The 24296-nt window shown below is 37.0% G+C and overlaps 6 protein-coding genes and 1 non-coding gene across 8 annotated transcripts; 5 read left to right on the forward strand and 2 right to left on the reverse strand.

The window, feature by feature from the left end:
* Positions 1-2633, forward strand: LOC104699703 (UV-stimulated scaffold protein A homolog). Its single transcript, XM_010415042.2, has 2 exons — positions 1-230; positions 330-2633. The coding sequence occupies exons 1-2, from the start codon at positions 45-47 to the stop codon at positions 2127-2129; spliced, it is 1986 nt and encodes a 661-aa protein (XP_010413344.1). The 5' UTR covers positions 1-44; the 3' UTR covers positions 2130-2633.
* On the forward strand, positions 3082-5458 carry LOC109124476 (E3 ubiquitin-protein ligase SINAT3). The gene is made up of 3 exons (XM_010415043.2): positions 3082-3628; positions 4096-4482; positions 4860-5458. The coding sequence occupies exons 1-3, from the start codon at positions 3389-3391 to the stop codon at positions 5226-5228; spliced, it is 996 nt and encodes a 331-aa protein (XP_010413345.1). The 5' UTR covers positions 3082-3388; the 3' UTR covers positions 5229-5458.
* LOC104699705 lies at positions 8288-12113 on the forward strand. The gene is made up of 4 exons (XM_010415045.2): positions 8288-10591; positions 10720-11339; positions 11418-11630; positions 11711-12113. The coding sequence occupies exons 1-4, from the start codon at positions 8329-8331 to the stop codon at positions 11945-11947; spliced, it is 3333 nt and encodes a 1110-aa protein (XP_010413347.1). The 5' UTR covers positions 8288-8328; the 3' UTR covers positions 11948-12113.
* LOC104699706 lies at positions 14408-16219 on the reverse strand. Its single transcript, XM_010415046.2, has 2 exons — positions 15391-16219; positions 14408-14848 (listed from the first exon to the last, which is right to left on the reverse strand). Exons 1-2 carry the CDS (start codon positions 16084-16086, stop codon positions 14687-14689), a joined length of 858 nt encoding a protein of 285 aa, XP_010413348.1. The 5' UTR covers positions 16087-16219; the 3' UTR covers positions 14408-14686.
* On the forward strand, positions 16625-20716 carry LOC104699707 (dynamin-related protein 1B-like). Its single transcript, XM_010415047.2, has 14 exons — positions 16625-16862; positions 17199-17262; positions 17384-17488; positions 17634-17738; positions 17914-17964; positions 18062-18123; positions 18239-18329; positions 18711-18775; positions 18919-19113; positions 19191-19310; positions 19412-19482; positions 19559-19835; positions 19921-20289; positions 20389-20716. The coding sequence occupies exons 1-14, from the start codon at positions 16734-16736 to the stop codon at positions 20515-20517; spliced, it is 1833 nt and encodes a 610-aa protein (XP_010413349.1). The 5' UTR covers positions 16625-16733; the 3' UTR covers positions 20518-20716.
* On the reverse strand, positions 20820-20892 carry TRNAA-CGC. The gene has a single exon. It is a non-coding gene; the product is annotated as a tRNA-Ala (tRNA).
* On the forward strand, positions 21546-23442 carry LOC104699708 (cytochrome b561 and DOMON domain-containing protein At3g61750). 2 transcript variants are annotated; one of them, XM_010415049.2, is made up of 4 exons: positions 21546-21965; positions 22077-22476; positions 22711-23000; positions 23086-23442. In XM_010415049.2, exons 1-4 carry the CDS (start codon positions 21759-21761, stop codon positions 23383-23385), a joined length of 1197 nt encoding a protein of 398 aa, XP_010413351.1. In that variant the 5' UTR covers positions 21546-21758; the 3' UTR covers positions 23386-23442. The 2 variants fall into 2 exon arrangements, with proteins under 2 accessions (XP_010413351.1, XP_010413350.1); XM_010415048.2 differs by having other exon boundaries at positions 21554-21965; positions 22708-23000.

The raw sequence follows: 24296 nt of genomic DNA on the forward strand, positions 1-24296 counted from the left end.
ATTTTATTTTCCGTCTTCATCTGAATTTCTTCTAATTGCCGGCGATGGAAGGGAGAGATGACGGCGGAGGAAAAGTTCAGGGGTTGATAGAGAAAGCGACGAAATCAACTGCTAAAGAGGTTGACCCGAGGCTACTCAAGGCCATCAAATCTATTGTTCGCTATTCTGATTCGGAGGTCCGATTCGCTTCGCAAACCCTAATGGAGCTCATGAGACATAACCACTCTCAGGTTTTGCTTTTTTTTTTCCGATCCTTTCAATGATGATTTGATTGATCAACGTTTTTATTTGGTCAAATAACGAACGCGGTGGTAATTTTTCTTTGGCAGGTTCGGTATCTGACGCTTTTCATCATCGACGAGCTTTTCATGAGGTCAAAGCTCTTTAGAACTTTTATTATTGAGAACCTTGATCAGCTGTTGAGTTTGAGTGTTGGTTTTAGAAGCAATCTCCCTCTTCCTGCACCTCCCGCTGTTGCCACTATGTTGCGTTCTAAGGCTGTTGAGTTCTTGGAGAAGTGGAATTTGTCTTTTGGGTTACATTACAAGGAGCTTAGGCTTGGTTTTGATTACCTTAAGAACACCCGCAAGTTGAAGTTCCCTGATCTCCAGGCTAATGCTGCACGTGTTCAACGTGAGAGACAGGAGAGGGAGATGAAGACTAGAGAGATTTTGCGTGGCAAGTTTGATTCCTTGAGGGATAGTTTTGGACTCTTGAAGCATAAGATTGATGTAACGATTAAAGAGATCAAGGAGTGTATGGAAATTGTTCAGTGGAGAGGGGATGATGGTGTTCCCCTTGCCATCTTAGATGAGGAAGATTTTGAGGAGATCCGTTGTTCTCATCTTAGGCAAATTCGTCTTGATTCATTGAAGCAGTCAGAAAAGGTTGAAGAAACTAGTGAGAACAGAGTTGTATTCGATGTATTGAGGGAACAGTGCAAGCTTCTCGTGACAAAGCATCTGATCTCGGTTCAGGAAGGGATCTCTCTTCTCATCAGGGTTGACGTGAGTGATAACAGAACGAGAGATTCCATGTTGAAAGACTTGATCGATATCAGGAATAGCATATTGGCAGCTCAAAAGAAATGGGAAGAAGCTGGTTTTACAATTTCAAGTATGCCTGGTTGTCATGAGAATGGAGAAACAAACGAGGAAGAAGAAGAAGATATCTGGGAGGAGGATGATGGCAAGGTCAGAACTGATTCAGTCAAAAAGGTGGCTCCTGTGACGATAAGTCAGCAGAGCAAGAATTCGTCTTTACCATCATCGAGTGACGCAAATAGGTCTACATCAGAATCTAGGTCCACTAAAAAAGTTGGAAGCAGTGGAGACTCTCTTAGGGATAAGCTAATTTCTGAAGCGCCCGTGATGAATTGGGGATCACACTTGAGTAATTGGGACTCAACTGCGGAAGTTCGATCTAATTACCGGGGTCTAGAGCTTGAGAGCCACTGGGGCAGGGTGGATCAAGATGCTGTTATTCCGGCTGAGAAAATAGCAGAACTGAATCTTCAGGTAACTGTTTATAGAGAGGAGAGAACAGAGACACCTCCATGCCGTGCTCTAAAGAAAGGTGGTCTTTGTCAGAGAAGAGATTTGCGAACTTGTCCGTTTCACGGACCCATTGTACCTCGGGATGATGAAGGGAACCCCATAATCCAGGAATCTCCAGTAGATGTGATTGAAAACCAAACGTCTTCAACTACAGGGATCAACCAGGATGTGCCTATGGATGTAACAACTTCAGACTCTGATCCTAATCAGTTAGCTAGGCAAATAGCGAAACAGGCTCTGAAGAATATCAGGGAGAAAGACAAAGAAGTGATGAGGAAAAGAGCAAAGCTTGTGAAGGTAAAGGTAAAGGAACATAATCAAGAGGTTCTGCGTGATGCTGCTATAGCCTCAACTTCTAGATCAAGTGTTATCGATGAAGAGTTTGATAGAGTTTTTGCTGCAAGAAAAAACAAGAAACAAACCTTTTCCTCGATGCGACGTAAGAAAACATCAGCTAAAGATAGAATATCGCAGAGACTGTTTAGTAATCGGGTAAAAGGTACTACTAATCCACAACAGTTGGCTCAGGGAAATGATGAGAAGTGCCGGGAAACATCAGCTAACCAGTGGTAACAAATAACTAAAATCATTCTAGTTTTGATTCAGAAAGGCCTTAAACTTGATTGTTTGATGCAAATAGGGGAGTAAAAAAGCTAACGAAATATTTGATGAAGAATCAGATTCTTTAGTGATTTCTTTTAGCTGAGAAAAGTATGTAGAAACAAACAGTTCTTAAGTCATGTCTCAGATTCTGTGAAGTTTGTTCTCAGACAAAACTCAACAGAAAGAGAAAAGTACAATGACATGTTGTGTTACAAAAGCAATGACAGATCGATCATGAGAGCTGGATGGATCGTTGTTGTTGGCTTTTTTTCTTTTTCTTTTATGCGTTGTGTCTCTAAGGATGATTCACTCATGAGGCCGATCACTCACGAGGACCAATTATTTATGGAATAATTTGCTTTTTTTAGATTGAGGGAGTTTGCTTGAGAGGAAGAAGAGTAAAATGTTCTTTTACATTATCATTGGTCTTTGAAGTGACTTTGAACCCAAGCCACATCGCATTACTTATATTTCTCTTATGATTTCATAATGTACTTAAAGCCTTTAAAGGCGTTTAAGTTTATCTAAAGTCTAAACACATTTCTTTAAGTTTTTATTAAAGTAAAAAGGAAGATGAGTATGTTTTTTTTCATTAATCTTTGAAGTTTATTTTAGTGGTCGATCTACGTTAGTTTTTTTTTAAACTAATTTAAAAAGCTAAAATTTGATTAATCAAATTGATTAGAATCGTAATGTAAAAACCAAAAACCGGAGAAAAACAAAACAAAATAAAATAAAAAGGTAATCATGTGCACCATGTACATGTTTAGGCCCATCTTTACTGGACTAGGGCCCTTAATGAGTTAATTAAAAAAAAACATTTTAATTAGAAACGAAGAAATCATTGAGTGATTAATAATAATAATAAAATGATTAAAAAAATTTCCCAATCCAGTAATTGTTGTTATAATTCAATCTTTAGTTTCCAAAATAACATTCTTTCTCTGTACCCACACAGCCGCCCTTCGTGACCGTCCGATTTTAAATCAGCGTTTCCGGTTCATTTGACGGCAACTCTCTCTCTCTCTCTCTCTCTCTCTCTCTCTCTCTCTCTAGAATTGATGAAGAAAAGCATCAATCTTTTTTGATTTTGAAATTGAACAACACTAGTTCACGAGGGTTGACCTGTTTCGTTCGGTGGTGTTCATAAATCATTTCTCTCTCTCTCTGTAAGGTCCCCGGATTTGATCTTCTTCGTTTCGATCGAAGAATTCGCCTTTATTTCGAAAATGGATTTGGATAGCATGATGGACTGTACATCAACCATGGATGTGACAGATGATGAAGAGATCCACCAAGATCGCCATTCTTCTTACGCTTCGGTTTCCAAGCATCATCATCATCATACTAGTAGTAATCACACCAACGTCAATGCTGCTGCTTCTGGTCTTCTTCCCACCACCACCAGTGTTCATGAGCTTCTCGAATGTCCTGTCTGCACCAATTCTATGTACCCTCCCATTCATCAGGTGTGTGTCACGTCTCTTCCCAATCCCTTGTTCCCCTGATTTGGTTTCCCCGGATCTTTAGTTTGTTGATTGATTCCAGGGGGTTTGTGTTGTGACTTGTGAGTGAGTTTCTGATGATTACTCTAAACATATATATATATATATATATGGATTTAGGTTTGAACCAGTGGTTGTGTTGGTCTTTGTAAGATAGCTTTAACTTGAACTTTTGAGTTTTATCCATTCCTTCCTTCCTTCATCTGAGTTTCTACTTATGACTTAACCAGTTCTTAATACTCTGATTTGACTAAATTATGTTCATCATTCACTCACTATCATCTGTCTTTGAATGATCCTCCATTGATTTGGTTCCACTTAACAATCCTCACTGATTAGTATTGTGGAATTTTGTCTGCAAATTAGCTTTTGTCTCTTTTAGAGAATTATGGAATAACATTTTTACAAAATTCTTTGTTTTTTCCCGGCAGTGCCACAATGGACATACTCTGTGTTCAACCTGTAAAACCAGGGTTCACAACCGCTGCCCAACTTGTAGACAAGAGCTTGGTGATATCCGTTGTTTGGCACTTGAAAAAGTTGCCGAATCACTTGAGCTACCCTGTAAACACATGTCACTTGGATGTCCTGAAATCTTTCCTTATTACAGTAAGCTCAAACATGAGACTGTCTGTAACTTCAGGCTTTATAACTGTCCTTATGCTGGATCCGAGTGTTCTGTTACGGGCGATATCCCTTTCCTAGTTGCTCACCTGAGGGATGATCATAAGGTTGATATGCATTCTGGCTGTACTTTCAACCATCGTTATGTCAAGTCTAATCCTCGTGAAGTCGAAAACGCCACATGGATGTTAACTGTAAGTACATATGATTCCTCCTGCTTCATAGCTCTACCTCTATCTATATATAAGCTTAGATAAGTTGTGAGGCTTTGTTTAAGGATTATTTATGTCAATGAATTGATTTTTCGGGTACAAACTGTAATGTGAAGCAATCACATGAGTCAAGTTTTACTTCTGTTGCGAGTTAGTCTCAATCGTGTTGCTTATAAGTGTCATATTTCGGTTTCTCTTCCATATTATATGTACATTTGTTCTGCTCTGCAAGATCAATGATTGTGAATCTTCCATATCTCTCTAGACATAGTAGTAAGTTATTATACTTTAATTGTCACATTATGCTTATCAAAGTTCCTCTCTTTTGGTTTCGTTGCTGGTTCGAATCTATAACTTAGGTCTTTCACTGCTTTGGTCAATACTTCTGTCTTCACTTTGAGGCTTTCCAGCTCGGAATGGCTCCAGTCTACATGGCATTCCTGCGTTTCATGGGGGACGAGACAGAAGCTAGGAACTACAATTACAGTTTAGAAGTGGGAGGTTATGGTCGGAAGCTGATATGGGAAGGAACACCGAGAAGCGTAAGAGATAGCCACAGGAAAGTTAGAGACAGTCATGATGGACTAATTATACAAAGAAACATGGCTCTGTTCTTCTCAGGTGGAGATAGGAAAGAGCTGAAACTCCGAGTCACTGGAAGGATCTGGAAAGAGCAACAACAAAGTGGTGAAGGTGGAGGAGGATCTTGTATCCCAAACTTGTCCTGAAACTAAAATGAAGAAAAATCAAATTGATTTTGAAACCTCGCCGACTCGTCTGTGTCTCTGTAACCATGTTTCTTGGTAGTGATATATCTGTAATTAGGGGTTATTATCTGACGATAAACTTGTGTTGTTCTTATACATCTTTCTCTTTATCATGTCATGGAGGGTTTTATATATATAGTTCATTACAATTCTGCTGTATCTGAAATATGTAAAAATGTTTATAATTTTTATTTGATGCGTCTCCAAAGGCGTTAGCTTTGTTTAGGGAGCGACGACGTTAACATTGTTTCCTGTTAAACCCATTTTCACTGTCTATCAGGATTCGGTTGGAAACGTGGAGACTGGAGAGAAAGGAGAGGACAGGACGAGATCTTGAGTACATGATCAGGTTTTGAGGATTTGGAATTAGTGAGTTCTAGGCTTATGTATGCCTTAAATTAGCTGAACAAATGGAGAATAGAACAAATGTGTGATTCACAAGGATAGTCATAGTTCTCTAGTCTTGTCAAGTTCGTTTCTTCTTCTTCCTCTTCAGAGGTTAAAATTACAACGTTGATGGATACGAGTAACCACCACACTACGTTAATATAACAGTAACTATTCAGCTGAAGTATTGTTTAGTTTTTTTTCTTCCAAATTAACAATTATGTTTGTGCATAGAGGTTATCAGTATACTTTGTTAGTCCATTCACTCAACTTTTCCAATTGTTTTCAAAAAATAAATTTTAAATATTCTGGTATCATTTAATGAAATACTCCAAATTTCTTTGTTTATTTCAGTGTCTTTAGTGAATCTTTTTGTTAATTAATCTAACAACTAGTGTTTCCAGAGAGCTCCTAAGAGGATGAATTGGAAGTGGGTTTCCAGAGTGATTGAGATTGAGGGGTTGGTGGGGTGAAGTCCACAGAGTAGGAGCATGCTGGGCAAATCACTTCTGTAATTGGGCTCTGTGGAAAGTTGAGGAGCTGGTGACAGAAGTCACATTTGATCAAAGGAGGAGCATCTCCGTCCTCTGTAGTCTTAGTTTCAAGTAACATATGCTCAGCCCATTAGTTTTTACTATGTTTTCAAAAGAATTAGTATTTTTGCCTCATTAAAAAAACTAATTTAAATTGTTAACATGAAAATACTAATTTTACAAAGACTATTAAAAATGGTTTTCTCATAACTGATTTTATAATTTTTATTGCATTTTATAGACTTTCAAAATATGCATATTAACCATATTAATAATTTTCAAAATAGTTTTTAAAAATGGTTTTCTCATAATTGGTTGTTGTGTATGATACATATTCTGCAAAAATAATTTCAGCTAGAGATAACTGTTGACAATAAAAAAAGATTGAGAAAAGCAATAAAATAATTAATGGTAAATAATGTAGAGATAATCGTTAACAATAGAATGTGAAATAAAAACTTAAATAAAAAAAAATTGAAAATGAAATTCCATTAGCTTGTTCAACATGCACAAACTAATACATGTGAAATATGTATGTATATGTATGGAAAAAGAGATAAATTAGATTAATGTTTGCATTAAGCAAAAAATAAAGTGCACAAAACAGACACACAAGACTACCAAATTAGTATATAACTAGATAGCACGGGTTGAAATTCATTTTATTTACATTGTATTTTTTTTATAAAATATAATTTATGTGATTATTTTTAAAAGTTTTTTGGATAAAATATTATGCAATAAAATTATATGCTAAATATGATGACTTGAAAAAGACACTGATTTTGTAAGTTTTATATTGTTAATGATTCTAGATAAGTACCGTGCTATAACACTGGTTAAATTTTATTTTATACAAAATTTTGTATATTTTCTATTTTAAAATAAAATTTTAATATGTTGTATTGATTTATGTACGTGAAGTTATTTCAATAATGTATATTCTATCTCATGACTTGAATGTCATTATAAGACATAATTTTGTGAATTTGGTTTTTAAAAAGTGAGTTATTATATTATGAGTAATTTCATATATTGTTATATTTTTTGTTTTAATATACTTGGTTTTTTTAAATTCTTGCATATTATAGTGACATATTATTGACATTGCTATAACAAACCAATTTATAGTGTTTATAGTTTCTAACTTTAATATCAAGTTTCAATATTTTAAAAATATTTCAAACTAAATTAGTTAAAGTTTATTATATTATATAAAATTATAAAATTCAACAAAAAGTATGAAATTGAATTTAAATATTCAAATTTTGACCCGTTACTTAGTAAATTTTTTAATTCAATAGATATTATTTTTAAAGAATAATATTAATAAAAATTTAATATTTTATAGATTGAATCATTTATATTTGTTTTTAAAAATTCAACTAATGGTATATCCGGAAATAAAACTATTTTTTAATTATAAGAAATAATATGATAATTTATATTTGTTTCACAAAATAGACTCATATATAAAAATGAGAGGTGAAGTATAATAATAATTAACAAATTAATATGTTAAGTTAGATATCAAAAGATTTTATTTGATGAATAATTTAATAAAATAAATTAATATGGTAAGTTAGATAATATCAAATGATTCTTTAGAATATTCTCTTTAAGATTTTTGGAAACAATAAATCCAAACTATACAAATAATATAAAAATTAATCTATAACCTATTTGTAACCAACTTATTAAAATTATATAGTCTACAAAACAATGTTGTGTACTTACGTTTTATTATATAGAAGATTTTATTTGATGAATAATTTAATTAAAAAAAAGTTAATATGGTAAGTTAGATTATATCAAATGATTTTTTAGAATATTCTTTTTAAGATTTTTGAAAACAATAAATCCAAACTATATAAATAATATAAAACTTAATCTATAATCTATTTGTAACCAATTTATTAAAATTATATAGTCAATAATGTACTTCCGTTTTATTATATAGAAGATTATAGTTTTGGTCGACGGTTCGATTCCCGGGGATTCATATTGTGAGGTTACAACCGCATTTTCCTTTGTTTACGAAACGTCGTCGTATTCACCATTGCTCTGTTATCCAGTTTTTTTTTTGAGTTTTGACTTTTTCACTTCGAAAGTTCGAAGTGAGCTTTATCCCCATCAATTCAATGGAGGTTCTTCTAAACTCTGCTAATGCTAATAATAATAATGGGGATTTCTTCAATTTCTCGTCTAATTCGAACAGAAGGAGACTCACCAACAAGAGAAACCAGCATCGATTCAAATTGCCCATCTCCAAATTCCAGTACTCAATTCTCCGAGTCTCGGCTCGTTTTGGAGAGACCTCGAGGCGACGCAATTCTCTGAGGAAGAAGATCATCGGTGATGAGAATTGGCGTTCGACTCCGAACCCCACAGGTACGAAACCTCGTGACGAAAGCCATAAGTTCGATTTTAGTAGCACCGAGGAGGGATTGAAGAAAGATAGGGATTCGAATTTGGTGAATGAGCTTGAAGATACTATTAGGTCTAACAAGGAAACAGAGTATTGGGGGATTGGTTCGAATCCCATTTTCACTGTCCATCAGGATTCTTTTGGAAACGTGGTCAGGGTTGAGGTTGATGAAAACGAGGTCTTGAGTAGAACAAGATTAGGAGGTCTCGAGGATTTGGAATCAGTAGTGACTTCTACTTCTAGGGTTCTTCTATATGCCAAGAAATTAGCTGAACAAATGGAGAATGGGGAAACTGTGATCCTTAAAGATACTTCTCTTGTCAAGTTCGTTTCTTCTTCTTCTTCTTCAGAAGAGTTTCGTTTCGTTAGCTCAATCCAAAACGCTATTCTTCGTCTTGACTTAGTTCCAAAGTTGCCGGCTATTGGAAGAGCTGTTTTGTGTGGTTACATTGGACTCTGGTTTCTGAAGACGGTGCTTGTGTTTAACAAGAAGAGTCATGAGGTTGATGAGTGTACAGAGTTGGACAAGGAGATGATGAGGAGAAAGATGAAAGCTTGGAAGGAAAAGGAAAGGGTGGAGAAGAAAGGTGCTACTGTGGAGGTTTTACACAAGGGTTTGGAAAAGCCATCATTGGTTTCGTTTGAGAAGCCTCCTAAGTTTGATCGGAAAGAACTTTTGAGTAGCATATCTAAAGTAAAGGGTGCAGAGAAGAAATTGGAACTCTTGAATTCTTTTCAGGTTGAGAGTGGTGAATCCTTGGACTTTGATAGTAATAAGATCCATGAAATCAAAGCTATGGCTAGACGGGCGCGGGAGATAGAAGCTGGCATACAACTTAATCAAAAGGAGAAATGCGATGCGAACAAAGAAATGGACGACGATGATGAAGGTTTGACACACAGTGAAGGTGATGATGATAATAAAGATGAGAGCTTGGGGACTTCGACTGAAACTGAAAACACTGAACTTTCTGGTTTTGCTATTCCAATGGTGAATGGGGCTTTGATAGGTTCTGGTTTTCCGAATCATCAAATGGCAGCATCTGAAGCAGAAAAGTTGAGTACTGTGGTACCACTAGTTCCTACCAACGGAGTCATCCAATCTCCTGATGTTTCTAAGGACAAGTTAAGTATGAAGAAAAATAGCACTGGTCGTAAGCTACGGGTCATACGGTCTGTAAAAGAGGCTAAAGAGTTCCTTTCAAGAAGAAGTGGTGAGAAAGAGCTTACTCAGGATCTGTCTCAGACGATAGCCCAAGACAGTGTTGAAATCTTCTCAAAGCTGAGCGATGAAGAGCGTGGTAAGGCTAGAAAACACGAATTGGTTGACAATAATAAAATCCTTGGTGCAGCTGTCAATGGAGACTTGAGATCTGCACTTGAGTCTACTTCTTCTGAACCGTTGGGGAAGGATGTTGATTCTCAACCCCTAAAGAATGATTACCGAAGACTCTCAGAACCTGGGAATGCAGATAAGGGATCGAGCAAGCAAAGAGATTTTATAAATGAAATAGAAGAGTGCAAAACAAGTTTTTCCAAATCAGCCAAAAGTTCTTCTGGTGGTACTGAACATATAGAGAAGGAAGAACCATCAGAGAAGGGGAATTGGATAGAAAAAAACTACCATGAATTTAAGCCAGTTGTTGAAAAAATGAGAGCAGGATTTAGGGATAATTATATGGCTGCAAGAGAGGGTGAAACTCAGGAGCCAGGTACGATTGCTGAAATTGCAGAACTTTACCGCAGTGAGTATAATGATGAGCTTGAGTGGATGAAGGACGAAAAGCTAAGAGACATTGTCTTCCTTGTTCGAGATAATGAGCTGGCTGGTAGGGATCCGTTTCACCTGATTGATGCTGAAGACAAAGCTATGTTTTTGCAAGGCTTGGAGAAGAAAGTTGAGAAAGAAAATGAGAAACTGTCTCATCTGCATCAGTGGATTCATTCAAACGTTGAAAACCTGGACTACGGAGTAGGTAATCTTCTCTACAACTTTGATGTAGACTAAGTTTGCTCAATATCTTAGATATTCACAGTTTATGCGTTAATGAGCTTGTCAAAATAAATCTCAGTTATCTCCCTTCCTCTTTTTATTATTATTCAGATGGCATCAGTGTGTATGATCCACCAGAAAAAATCATACCGAGATGGAAAGGGCCTTCTCTTGACAAGAACCCGGAGTTTCTCAATAACTATCATGAACAGCGTGAAGCATTGTTTTCTGGAAAAGCTGCTTCTGTATCTCCTGTGAAATTAGAAGAACAGAGCTCTCATCAGGAATTATCACAGTCTGCTTCCTCTGAGAACACTCTCACCCCTTCATCTGAAATTACCTCAAGCCAGCCAAAGATTGTTGTAGAAGGAAGTGATGGATCTGTTAGACCTGGGAAAAAATCAGGAAAGGAGTATTGGCAGCACACGAAGAAATGGTCTCGTGGGTTCCTCGAATTGTACAATGCAGAGACTGATCCAGAAGTGAAAGCGGTTATGAGAGACATGGGAAAAGACTTGGACCGGTGGATTACAGAAGATGAAATCAAAGACGCAACTGATATAATGGAAAAGCTGCCAGAGAGGAACAAGAAGTTCATGGAAAAGAAACTGAACAAACTCAAGAGAGAGATGGAGTTGTTTGGTCCTCAAGCTGTTGTGAGCAAATACCGCGAGTATGGAGAAGACAAAGAAGAAGATTATCTATGGTGGTTGGACCTTCCGCATGTACTGGTATGTTTTGTTGCTAAACATTTGACATTGGAGAAACTCAAAAGTCCTTGAAAAACTAATTGTTTTTTCGTGTTTCAGTGCCTTGAGTTGTACACAGTTGATGCCAAAGGAGAGCAGCAAGTAGGGTTCTACACATTGGAGATGGCAACAGATCTCGAGTTAGAACCCAAACCACATCACGTGATTGCTTTCGAGAACGCTGCGGACTGTCGGAACCTCTGTTACATTATTCAATCTCATTTGGATATGCTACGAAGTGGAAACGTTTTCATTGTTCCGCGCCCGCCAAAGGTAAGGAAGAAACTACCTTACCTCTGTACTTCTAATTTATTAAAGTTGTTGTTCTCTCTAACATATATATATGTATACAGGATGCATTTAGAGAAGCCAAGGCGAACGGGTTTGGTGTAACTGTAATTAGGAAAGGAGAGTTGAAGTTGAATATAGACGAGCCACTAGAAGAAGTAGAGGAAAAAATATGTGAGATAGGAAGCAAGATGTACCATGATAAAATAATGGGAGATCGATCTGTGGATATAAGCTCGTTGATGAAAGGTGTCTTTAACCTCAAGTCAAAAAAGAAGAAAACGATCCAAGCGGGCTCTTGAAGATTCTAACAAGAAAAGTAGCTGAGGCACCAAGCCACAACAAAAGGTCTAAGCAACAGAAGAGAGATTGTAGGCAAACTTAAAAATGAATTAAGGCCATGTTCGTTAAGTCTCTGTATATTGTTTTGAAGAAAGGATCTAAAGCTCTGTTTTTGTCAGTTTTCAAGTCACGATCAAAACACGATCCTACTAACAAGGAAACATGAAGTGATATGGAAACTCTATCCAAGGAGGGTTTCTTCGGTGATAATATTATCCCGTTCCGTTCCCGTTTGACCGGGTTAGGAGAGTATCTGTTATATAAGACGTTGATTAAGAAGAGACTCTGCCTACAAGGACACATGTTGGATGCTGAAAAACTCTTTGCCGACCGACGTTGACTGAGAGGACTTGTTGGCATGACCTGACCAGAGCAGCTATGATCAATGGGTATCTTTATTAAGGTTGGCAGAGTCGATGATGTTATCAAAAACCTTGAACAAGATGAAGAAGATTTCTAATCTCAGAAAGCTAGCTTTGCTCTATCTCTGTTCATCGAGCCACATAAATAAATTGCATTGCCCTTCAATTCTTCCTCTTTCTTCCCTTTACCAAATAGATTATAAGAACGCTATATCTCTCTCAAGTTTTTTTTTAGCTAATCATCATTTATTTATTTAGTTAGACATACTCCAGAAGAATTCTTTATTATTTCATGTTTCTCACATCTCCAAATTTATTTATTTTTAATTTCTTTCTGCAAATCAAAATACATTGATATGGTCATAAAGAAATACATTAGACATTTCAAAAGAACTAGTAGTTCCGCGAATACAAGAAATTGTTACAATTTTCAATGTATGAGTTAGTTGTTCATGAGCTTGGGGACTTGGACTGAAAGTGAAACACTCAACACATTCTTCCCTCTTTTGCTTTAACACACCAGAAGATAGAGGAAAATAAGTAAATAACAATTATTCACCATCATTTTCTTGACTTTCGGATATGGTAGCAGTAGCACTAACCATATATTTCTTGATATTCCCAAGTGCATGTAGGATAAATACAACCTAAAGTGATGTATGTATTCTTTTTGATGCATGAAGGAGATTTGTGGTATTCCTCAGATCAGCTAATTTTCTTAAAGCTAGTTGGGAGATTTCATTTTGTGACAGAGGACTTCCTCCATACTGTTTTACTTGCTAAGATTATGTTTAGGGAAGATCTGTGGGATATATGTGCTATAAGAACGTTATGCCCATTATTTTTCAAAAGATCCAAAACAGAGCAATATCCTTTGTCACCGGAAATGACAAGGATGTTTGCAACATCATGATTGTTCTCCACCAAAGACGGCAACTACGACAAGATTGTCATGACTGATAGAGAAGTAGAAAGAAATACTGTATAATGAAATTGTAAAAAAAGACCTTGAAAACAAATGGCACTCCAATATCGTATCCAAAAAATCAAAAATCAATTTAAAAAAAAAAACAACAACATCAAATGACAATGATATTAATATTTGTTTATAATTGTTGTTAAAATTGTTGACTTGTAAACAATTGATGCAAAATTACTTAAATTTTTACAAATATATATTATTTGTAAATTTGCTAGCATCAATTCTTAAAATGATAGTAATTTTTCTATCATTTGGACTATTGATGCTAATATTTGTTTTGTATTTTTTTTTCTTTTAACTGATGCAAATTAAGATAAATTAGTATCAATTTTATTACCCCGTGTGGCATCACTCATTGTAATTGATGCTAAATCAAATATTTTGTTTCGGTTATAAATAAGTGAGAAAATTTGTGATTAGTGTTTTTATTGATTAGTCTTTGGATTTAGTGAAAATTTGTGAAATCTTTTGCTTTTAATCAATAATTGTTGCGTAAGAATGCAATGTGCATCTTTAACTTACTTTTGATTCTAAGTATTGTAAGACTGTTGTGGAACGTTTGCACTGATTTGGTTATCATCTTAAAGCGCTGGTCACTGGAGCACAACAATTACTGTTGCTCGGAATTGAACCAAATGATTCTGTAACGCCCGGCTGTTGAATCGTGGTGATATGGTCGGAGTTAAGTAGCCGAGGGATTGAAAGATAGGGTTCCTCAAGATTTAAATTTGCTGAATGAGCGTACTAGGTATAAGAAGGAAGCAGAGTATTGGGGGATTGATTGTGGCGTATGGTGTTTTAAACTAGAAATCGTAATAACGCTTAAAACACTAACGTACCCCACAAGAGAAGAACAACTAGGATAGATTGTTAAATTGGGGCGTAATTACTAGTCCTCAGAATCAGAGTATCCGTGTCCTCGTCGATAGCCAACTGATAGGCTTGACCAAAGCCATACTTTACTAGTCTGCTTACAGCATCAAGTAGCTGATTTGATTGCAAATAGCGAGAAGCCATTGGGAGTATTTCAACTGTATTATAAAACTTGTAACAAACGAACCGATGGATAGATTAACTAAAAGAAGAAACTTGGTTTAGAAGTCAGAACCGTAGAAGATACAGTAGTAGTGTCTTCTTCCAGTTATCAATGTATTTATGGGAGATTACAAAAACTCAAAAAAGTATCAGAAAGAAGAATCACGAGTCTATTGTTGAACACAACATATAATACAACCACGGGTCTTAACTCTTAAGCCAAAATCATATACTCAAAGCATGAGTTTTTCTGCTAATGCGAACTTGAACCAGATGAAAAAACCAACCAGAAAACTTATGAGTAAAGAGTGAACAAGATCTTAGGCTGAGACGAGATAACCTTGGCAACAAAAGCAAGCAATCACCACACCAACTAATGCTCCAGCAAGAACCTGCGAAGGGGTGTGACCGAGCAATTCCTTAAGCTTTCTTTGACTGATGGGATGTCCTTCGAACAAGTCCCTAATGATCAAGTTGAGAACCTGACATAAACAAAAACAACATTGTCATCTTACTTCACAAAAACAAACAAAATTGACATTTGGTATAAATACTCTTTCTAAAAACTCTTCATTCTCTGAAATGTTGTCAAGATCACTGCATATCATTCTAGGACCAGAAACAGCAATCATCAACATGTGTCTAATAATCATAATCTAAGGAAACTTCTATAGTCCTTAACAATGCAAAACCATCTATAAGAAGAATTCTCTCCAACACTTCTGTTCAGGAATCTTTCTTCAATTCAAGAACCAAGAACAGACATAAACTTTAGCCTAAATCTCCAATACTTCCATATCTAATGATAACACAACCTCAAGTAAACCAGCATTTACATTAGGCATACACAAGAACCTAATATACTATCAGAAAGTCAAAACTCAACAACGAAAATAAAGAGGGTTGAGCTGAATCCATCACACTGATACATCAAATGTCCTCACATAGAAATCTAGTCAAAACTTGTACAACAGAGAAGACCAAAGTCAAAATTCAGACAAAACTTGAGAATGGTATCTTTTACCTCAGCTTGCATACCGGCATGGCGTCTAACACCGATAGCATCATACATCACAATCAAGCTAAAACCTAAACAAACCGGAAACAACGAATCTGCTACTCCATGGCAAAGCGCCACAGAGGTCGTCAAAGCCATACATAGAGCCGAGTGAGACGAAGGCATCCCACCAGAAGCATAGAGTAGACGATAATCCCATTTCCTCTCAATGAAGAAATTGATAACCATTTTACTCGACTGCGCAAAGAACCACGCGAACACAGCAGAAACGAAGGTCGGATTGGACGAGAGCGTCGCAACGAAAGGGCTAATCTTGATCTTAGCGGAAGCCGTAACGCTCAAAAGGGCAATCCCTAACCCACCGTTGTGCTTCAAATCACCGGCGAAGTCCTCTGATGAAAACGCCGCCGCCGTGTCGTCTCTGTAAGCTCGAAAACGAGACATCCATAGCCTGGATTGAGAAGAGACCAAACCCTTTATTGTTCGAACGATTGGGCGCAATACACAAAAAGGGTTTAGCTTGATACGACGATTGCAATCTGGTTTAGGATTCGATGATGATTTACAGCAAAGTAAGGATAAGGTGTTGTTGTTGTTGGAAGCTTCGAACTTTTGGATACAAGTTAGACGAGAAGGATAATGAGATATGGTTTTAGAGAAACAAGCAGCGAAGGAAGGATTTGATGTAGTAAGAGACTCCATGATGATGATGATGAGAGAGAATAATAAAAGTTGCTGCTACTCTCCGACATACAGAGAGAGAGAGAGAGAGAGAGATTAGAAGAAGAAGAAGAAGAAACACACAAGTGTGTCTGTGTGGGAGACTTGGCGAAGAAAGATTGGAGATTTCCTCAAAACCAAGTGGGCCTCATCTCTCCATAATCTTAAACTCTTTTAGCAAAAAAAAAAGATTAGTTTAGCTAATTAAAAAAACACACTCTTTTTTGGTAATTAACATAGAAATTGTGTGGTGGTAGAGAAAACCTAGAGACATTGTTTTCGTTAATTATAACGGAAAAATACCATTCGAGTATCGTGACTACTCAAGAACATTAATAAAGAATATACTGTATACTTGTTTTTAATCATTAATACTTATGGGCATATTGTTATTATATATTGGGCCTTGCCCTTTGCTATAAAGGTTTGACTATTCAACGGGGGTATTTAGGGTATTATCAATCTTTGGCTTATAAGTATATATTTCTGAGAAAAAAATAATATTCAACGGTCTTCTCGCGGTTATACAACTTCTGGCGTTCTCTTCTCCTCCTCGTACGGACCCCGCCGGAGACCAAATCTCGCCGGAAGATTGATTCCACCGTTGATTAATCGGAGCTGATTTCGTTATGGAGAGTTTGATTGCGCTTGTGAACAAGATACAGCGAGCTTGTACGGCTCTGGGAGATCACGGCGAAGGTAGCTCCCTCCCAACTCTCTGGGACTCATTGCCTGCAATCGCCGTCGTCGGTGGTCAGGTCTGGATCCCTTTCCCATGGATTTCTGTGATGAATTCTTGAATCTTTGATCTTTAGATCTTAGGCATTGCCTCCTCGGTTCCGTACACGTACATTTTGGGTTTCAGTGCCACGAAATAATCTGATCTCGTTTGGGGTTATCCTCTGCTTATCTTCCCCTGGAATGAATCGTTGCTTGATTTGATTTGATCCAAATTCATGATCTGAGACCGATGTGAATATTTTGTCGCTTTTAATTCAATTTGTGAGATCTTTTTGCTTTTAATCAAAACGGTTGCGTATGAATGCAATGTGTGTAACCAATCCAATTGTCAATTGATTTGATGGGAATTGTAGAGTTCTGGAAAGTCTTCAGTGCTAGAGAGCGTTGTAGGAAAGGATTTTCTACCTCGTGGAGCTGGTAAGCTTGTTTAGATATATATATATATATATATATATATCAACCGATCAAAAATGTATATTGATTCCATCTCGTGATATACTCTAGTTACTTAGAACAACAAACAATGTCTTCCATGTAGGAATTGTTACACGTAGACCTCTTGTCCTGCAGCTTCACAGAATCGATGAAGGCAAAGAGTATGCTGAGTTTATGCATCTTCCTAAGAAGAAGTTCTCCGATTTTGGTATATATTTCTTGTTTGAGAAAAGATGCTCTTTATTTTTCCTGTGACTGTTTGCAGTATCCTATTTGTTATTTACGTGCACACATTCTTACTCATCTGGCTTTCTTAAGTTTGAGATATTCATTTCTTCTTTCTTGGTATGTAGCTGCTGTGAGGCAGGAGATCTCGGACGAGACAGATCGTGAAACTGGTCGCAGCAGCAAAGTAATATCTACAGTTCCAATTCATCTTAGTATCTTCTCTCCCAATGGTAAGAGAAGCAATTCTACTTCCTACATTTGCATCAAGAAAGTAATTAAACATGCTTTAGGACTCCCAGATCTTGTACACAGGGTCTGAAATCCTTCCAAATTTATGTTTTCTACCATCTTCCCATTTATCTTCCACTCCCATACTTAACAATTTTGTTTCCTTAATATTTGTAGTTGTGAATTTGACACTTGTCGACCTTCCTGGGCTGACAAAGGTAGCTGTTGGTAAGTGAGCCAGTCTTTGTCTTCTCATGATATCCCACAACCCAAGTCCTCTTTATTGACAAACATTAATGAAAAATTGGTGCCATTGCTGTTCTAGATGGTCAGCCTGAAAGCATTGTTCAAGACATCGAGAACATGGTCATATCGTTTATTGAGAAGGTAACTATTATTTGTGTGTAGCAGAATACAACTGTACAATAATGATGCTTTCCTATTCTCTAAGGGTTGTGTGTTCAAGCAAAGTAACAAAGATTGATCATTCATTTTTTGACAGCCCAACTGCATCATACTAGCTATTTCCCCTGCAAATCAGGATCTTGCTACATCTGATGCCATTAAGATCTCTCGTGAAGTTGATCCAAAAGGTGCCGGATTCTTCCCTCCTTATATTTTGATACAAATGCTTTCTGAATTCACTTCGAGTTCTTTTTTTCTGTGGTTATAAGCGACTGGGACATAGTTAATATGGTTTAAGTTCTATGGCGCTTTGTATATATGATTGAGTTGCGTGGTTGGTGCCTAGTGGTAATCTTATTATGAAATTATCTATAGTAAACGAAGACGAAGATCCTTGCAACTAATATACCTTGAAATTAATTTGAATTGATTGATTTATGTTGCCTAGTGGTAATCTTATTATGAAATTATCTATAGTAAACGAAGACGATGATCCTTGCAACTAATATACCTTGAAATTAATTTGAATTGATTGATTTATGTTGCTTCGTTGCACTTGCTGTTCTCAGGAGACAGGACTTTTGGAGTTTTAACTAAAATTGATCTCATGGACCAAGGCACTAATGCTGTTGATGTAAGTTTATTCAGACAACAATTTATCTCTGAGCGCAGTATGAAAAAGACCCAATGAAGATTAAATATGAGAATCTCTCTAAATAGTGGTGAGTAAATATTTAACAGTCCCTAAATTTTTCTATATATGTTTGGAGATTTCAGATACTTGAAGGAAGGGGATACAAATTAAGATATCCTTGGGTTGGTGTTGTAAACCGGTCTCAAGCTGACATCAATAAAAGTGTTGATATGATTGCTGCTCGTCGGCGTGAACGTGATTACTTCCAGTCTAGCTCAGAATACAGACATTTATCTGAGAGAATGGGTTCAGAGTATTTAGGAAAAATGCTCTCTAAGGTATATAATTGCTGTATATGAAACTTTTAACATAAAAGATTTGGTAGTTTCTCTAAAACTAGCTATACCTTTTTCAGCATTTGGAAGTTGTTATCAAGTCGAGAATCCCAGGACTTCAGTCTCTTATCACAAAGACTATCTCCGAGTTAGAGACAGAGCTAAGCCGTCTTGGGAAGCCTGTAGCAGCTGATGCTGGTGTAAGGATCTTATGTCTTTAGGACTTTTTTGCCTTTCATTCTACTGTTTCTTCTCTCATTTCAAATCCCTCTTTCGTCAATACTCATTCTCTTGAATGCAGGGAAAACTTTATATGATCATGGAAATTTGCCGTGCCTTTGATCAAACTTTTAAAGAACACCTCGATGGCACGTAAGTCACTCGCATGTTTCTGGATTGTTGCTAATGAAATTTTCTGGCTTTATGATTTCCACTAACAACCTCACAGGCGCTCAGGTGGTGAAAAGATAAATTCTGTGTTCGACAATCAATTCCCAGCTGCCATCAAAAGGCTGCAATTCGACAAACATCTCTCCATGGACAATGTACGGAAGCTGATCACTGAAGCTGATGGATATCAACCGCATCTCATAGCTCCTGAACAAGGATATCGCCGTCTCATAGAATCATGCTTAGTCTCCATTAGAGGCCCTGCTGAAGCAGCTGTCGATGCGGTTCATTCTATTCTCAAGGATCTTATCCACAAATCCATCGGGGAAACATCTGTAAGAATATCTCTCTCAGGTCTCAACAGAGTTAAAAATAATAATCACTTTTGACCCATGATTATCTGTTTCATCATCACAACAGGAACTGAAACAATATCCAACGCTTAGAGTGGAAGTATCGGGTGCAGCCGTGGATTCATTGGATCGAATGAGAGAAGAGAGCAGGAAAGCAACTCTGTTACTAGTGGACATGGAGTCTGGTTACTTAACGGTCGAGTTCTTCAGGAAACTCCCACAAGATTCTGAAAAAGGTGGGAATCCGACACATTCGATATTCGACAGATACAACGATGCTTATCTCCGAAGAATCGGTTCGAATGTGTTGTCTTATGTGAACATGGTCTGCGCTGGGTTGAGAAACTCCATACCGAAATCCATTGTTTACTGTCAGGTCCGCGAAGCAAAACGATGCCTTCTTGACTTCTTCTTCACCGAACTTGGCCAGAAAGAGGTAAACAATAATAACCATTATCCTAAACTTATATGAGCAAATTGACAACTGTATTAACATATGAGTAAGAATGTTAAAATGGTTTGGTGTTGAAAATAGATGAGCAAATTGTCGAAATTGTTGGATGAGGATCCTGCGGTTCAGCAGCGAAGAACTTCAATTGCAAAGAGGCTGGAGTTGTATAGAAGTGCTCAGACGGATATTGAAGCAGTTGCTTGGTCCAAGTAGAGAGGCCTCTTCAGTCTTCACACTCCGTTTTTTTTGTTTCTTTAGGATACGTTTCCTTCTTCATTTTTTTTCTCTTTTTTCCATTTGTTCTTTTTATTTTGTTGTTGGAATTGACATTTATCCTGAATAAGTTTTGTAAGAGGATAACTGGGGCAGGAATCTGGTTGATCATTACAAAAATAAATAGCATTCATGTGAACCTCTCATAGTCTCCTGTATCAATAATCAACCGCGAGAACTAGACAAGGAAGAATTATGAATTATGAGGCGGTCAAAAAACAAAACACAAAACGCAAAAATTGTGGAGATGCGGGGAATCGAACCCCGTGCCTCTCGCATGCGAAGCGAGCGCTCTACCATATGAGCTACATCCCCATGTTGTCTTACGTTCCGGTATAACTAAAGATATATCTATACTGACTCTGTTCCGTTACTCCAACAGGTTTGAATATGTTTAAATTCCTTTGCATGTGAAAAAGGTAACTTGTCACCAAAAATAAATGAATTTTGTTTGTGTGATTGGTACTCATTGAAGCTGTAAAGGTTGATACCACAATAATGAAAGTTTTAAAAAATTAAAGTAAAGAAGTTGGGGTTAACTGGTGACTTTGTTTCTAAGTTCTGTTCCAATATCTCCTCCCATGAAAAGAAAAGAAGAAAAGATGATGTTGATGAGCGTGGCACCATCCTGACCAAATATACCTAATGAGTAATGATTCAGATTAAGACTAGTCCACTTCCCACTTGGTCCAGTTTACGACCCCACTCTCTCTCTCTCTCCTATCTCTGTCTTCTTCTTTTTCCCCTCAAATAAGCAAAGTTAAAAAAAAAAAAGAGAACTCCAGATTCTTAAAAACGTATTTTCGTATAATTTCTCAACCTCAAATAGAAATTGACAATTGTTTTAACTGGCAAAAAGCAATTATTTCATCGCATCTCTTAGTATATTTAAAAATTTTGTCGGTTCACGTGTCGGTTTTAGTGACAGGGGGGACATAAATTGTCCGATACTTAACCAGTGAAACATCAACTCCAGTATCTTTCTCAAAATCCAATCGAAGCGCAAAGCTGATTTAAAAACAATTTGATGATTATGATTGATCGCCATCTTCAACCACTTTCACCACCAAACTCTCAATCACTCTTCTTCTTCCTCATCAAGCAACCAACACCAAAACACACCCTCCACATCGTACCTCACTCCACGCTTGCTCCTCTTCGCCTCTGCTTCGATTCCTACCATGAGAGCTTTCGTAGGGTTTTACATCCTCTGTATCCTTATTGGACAAGATCTACCCTTTCTAGCTGCAGATGACGTCAATGCCATAAACGACTCTACCCAGAATCTCTGTTTTGCCAACCGATTATCTGATTTTCTCCCACCACCGTACAGCAATATCTCCGATAACATGCCATGTACTCCTCTTTGGAACACGTTCGTCTTACGGGTAAAACATTACAATAACACATTCATCCACAAACGCATCCATTTTGATTTTTACTTTCTTTGCTTTTCAAACCAATCCATGATTTTGATTTCTAATGTCTCTGTTTTGCAGTACTCAGAAAGCAGAGACAATGTGATGACGATCATAGTATCAGCTTTATACACAACCGGATGGGTTGGGATAGGATTCTCGAAAGACGGAAGAATGGTTGGATCAAGCGCGATGATCGGGTGGATTTCGAAAAAGGGTCACGCCAAAATCAAACAATACTATCTCCAAGGAACGGAGAGAGACCAAGTTGTGCCGGATCAAGGAGAGCTGCAACTACAAAAAGTGCCTCCTGTGGTGGCTCTTCACGGAGCAATGATTTACTTGGCTTTTCAGGTGAAGTTCGCCGTTAGAGTTCCTCGTAGAGCCGTCATTCTAGCGTTTAGCACCGCTTATCCTTCCAAGCTAGGCCGTTTGACTAAGCACGATGATAAAACTACAGTCGTCGTCGATTTCTCCAAAGGTATATATGCAAAACACCAAAATGTTGTGACACTAATGTTTTACGTGCAAAATTTTATAACAATAAAGTCCAAATACTAGTCTAGACAAGTTAAAACAGAGGGGACGATCCAACACTAATGTTTTACGTGCAAAATTTTCTAAACATTAATGTCCATATACTAGTTTAGACAAGTTAAAACACAGGGGACGATCCAATACTTAGTGTCTTGTGTGTTCTTGGTCTATGCAGCAGCGAGTGGAGCAACCTCTATAAAGACGACGACTTCTACGGAGAAGACAAAACATGGAGTAATGGCGATACTCGGATGGGGTTTCTTACTTCCCGTAGGGGCAATCTTGGCGAGATATCTTAGACATAAAGACCCTCTTTGGTACTATCTTCATATCTGTTTACAATTCACGGGGTTTATCTTCGGTTTAGCCGCTGTTATTCTTGGGATTCAGCTTTACAATAGGATCCATCCGAATATACCTGCACATCGAGGCATTGGGATCTTTCTTCTAGTCCTTAGCATTCTTCAGGTTTGAGAAGTCTCTTGAGTTTAAGAATCAAAATAAGGGTTTTGTAAGTTTTGGCTGAAACATATATGGGATTCTGTTTTTGTAGGTTTTGGCTTTCTTTGCACGGCCACAGAAGGAGACAAAGATGAGGAGATATTGGAATTGGTATCATCATTGGATTGGGAGAATCTCTCTCTTCTTTGGAGCAGTGAACATTGTTCTTGGGATCCGAATGGCGAATAACGGAGGAGATGGATGGAAAATTGGATATGGATTTGTGTTGTCATTGACGTTACTTGCTTTTGTTGTTCTTGAAATATTCAGGATTCGTGGCTCCATTGGTTCACCATCTTCTCACACCCCTCCCTCTTTTGAGGCACATCCAACTTCTTCTACTAGTGTCTGATTCAAGATCATCTGTTTTTGTCATTGATTTGTTTCTTGTACATATATAAAGGCACTTTTTTTTTTGTTTTTTTATGGATTTCTTGGCTAAAGTCATTAAATTTTTATGGTCGATAAGTGATTTGTTTTTTGTTTTTTGGCGTCCATAGTATGATTGTTTCTTTTATAAGGTTTGTTTCTTTTTGGATCTTAATTTGTTCTCATTTAAGATGTAACTTGAGTTCTGAAAGTTGTTTGTTCCTGAAAAGTGAAAGCATAGTGTTACCAAAAAAAAAAAAAAGTGAAAGCATAATATTATTCTTTATTTTCTTGAATGCGAGTTTGTACAAATGAATAGACGTTAATAACATTATGGATGAAGCCCTAAACGATTAACAGAAGTATTGTCCGTTTTTGTTCCAATGCAAATTTAGTATCCACTTCAATTTATATTAGTAATCATAATTGTATATAGTACTAAAAAAAAATTCTTTCTTTTATTACTTTCAGAAACGGAACCAATTTGCACACTAGTTTATCAAATATCGAAATTGAAAACAAAGACTACACGGATTTGAAAATTTCAACTTGCAGTATCGTGTAAAAAGATGAGAAAATTTGATCATGAGATAAACAAATCTCACATGTTTATAGACCCAATTAATAAAAGAAAAAAAAAATAATTAATAAAACATAGGCCCAATATACACCCAAGTATCTCAGGCATATATATAGAGGCCCAACAAGCTTTTGATTTTTTTTCTCATAATTTGAGATCAACCAAAAATAAAAAAAAGTTATTTTAGCGAAGCGCCACGTCGGATTAAATGAAAAGGAAGTTTTCGACTTGGCGCTCTTGTAGGCCTGAAAATTTCGTAGTCTTCCCTCCGTCCCTAATCCCTGGAGCCAAACACTGTTCCATCGAACCGCCAC

Source organism: Camelina sativa, chromosome 7, assembly GCF_000633955.1.
Source record: "Camelina sativa cultivar DH55 chromosome 7, Cs, whole genome shotgun sequence".
In the NCBI taxonomy this organism is placed as follows: Eukaryota; Viridiplantae; Streptophyta; class Magnoliopsida; order Brassicales; family Brassicaceae; genus Camelina; species Camelina sativa.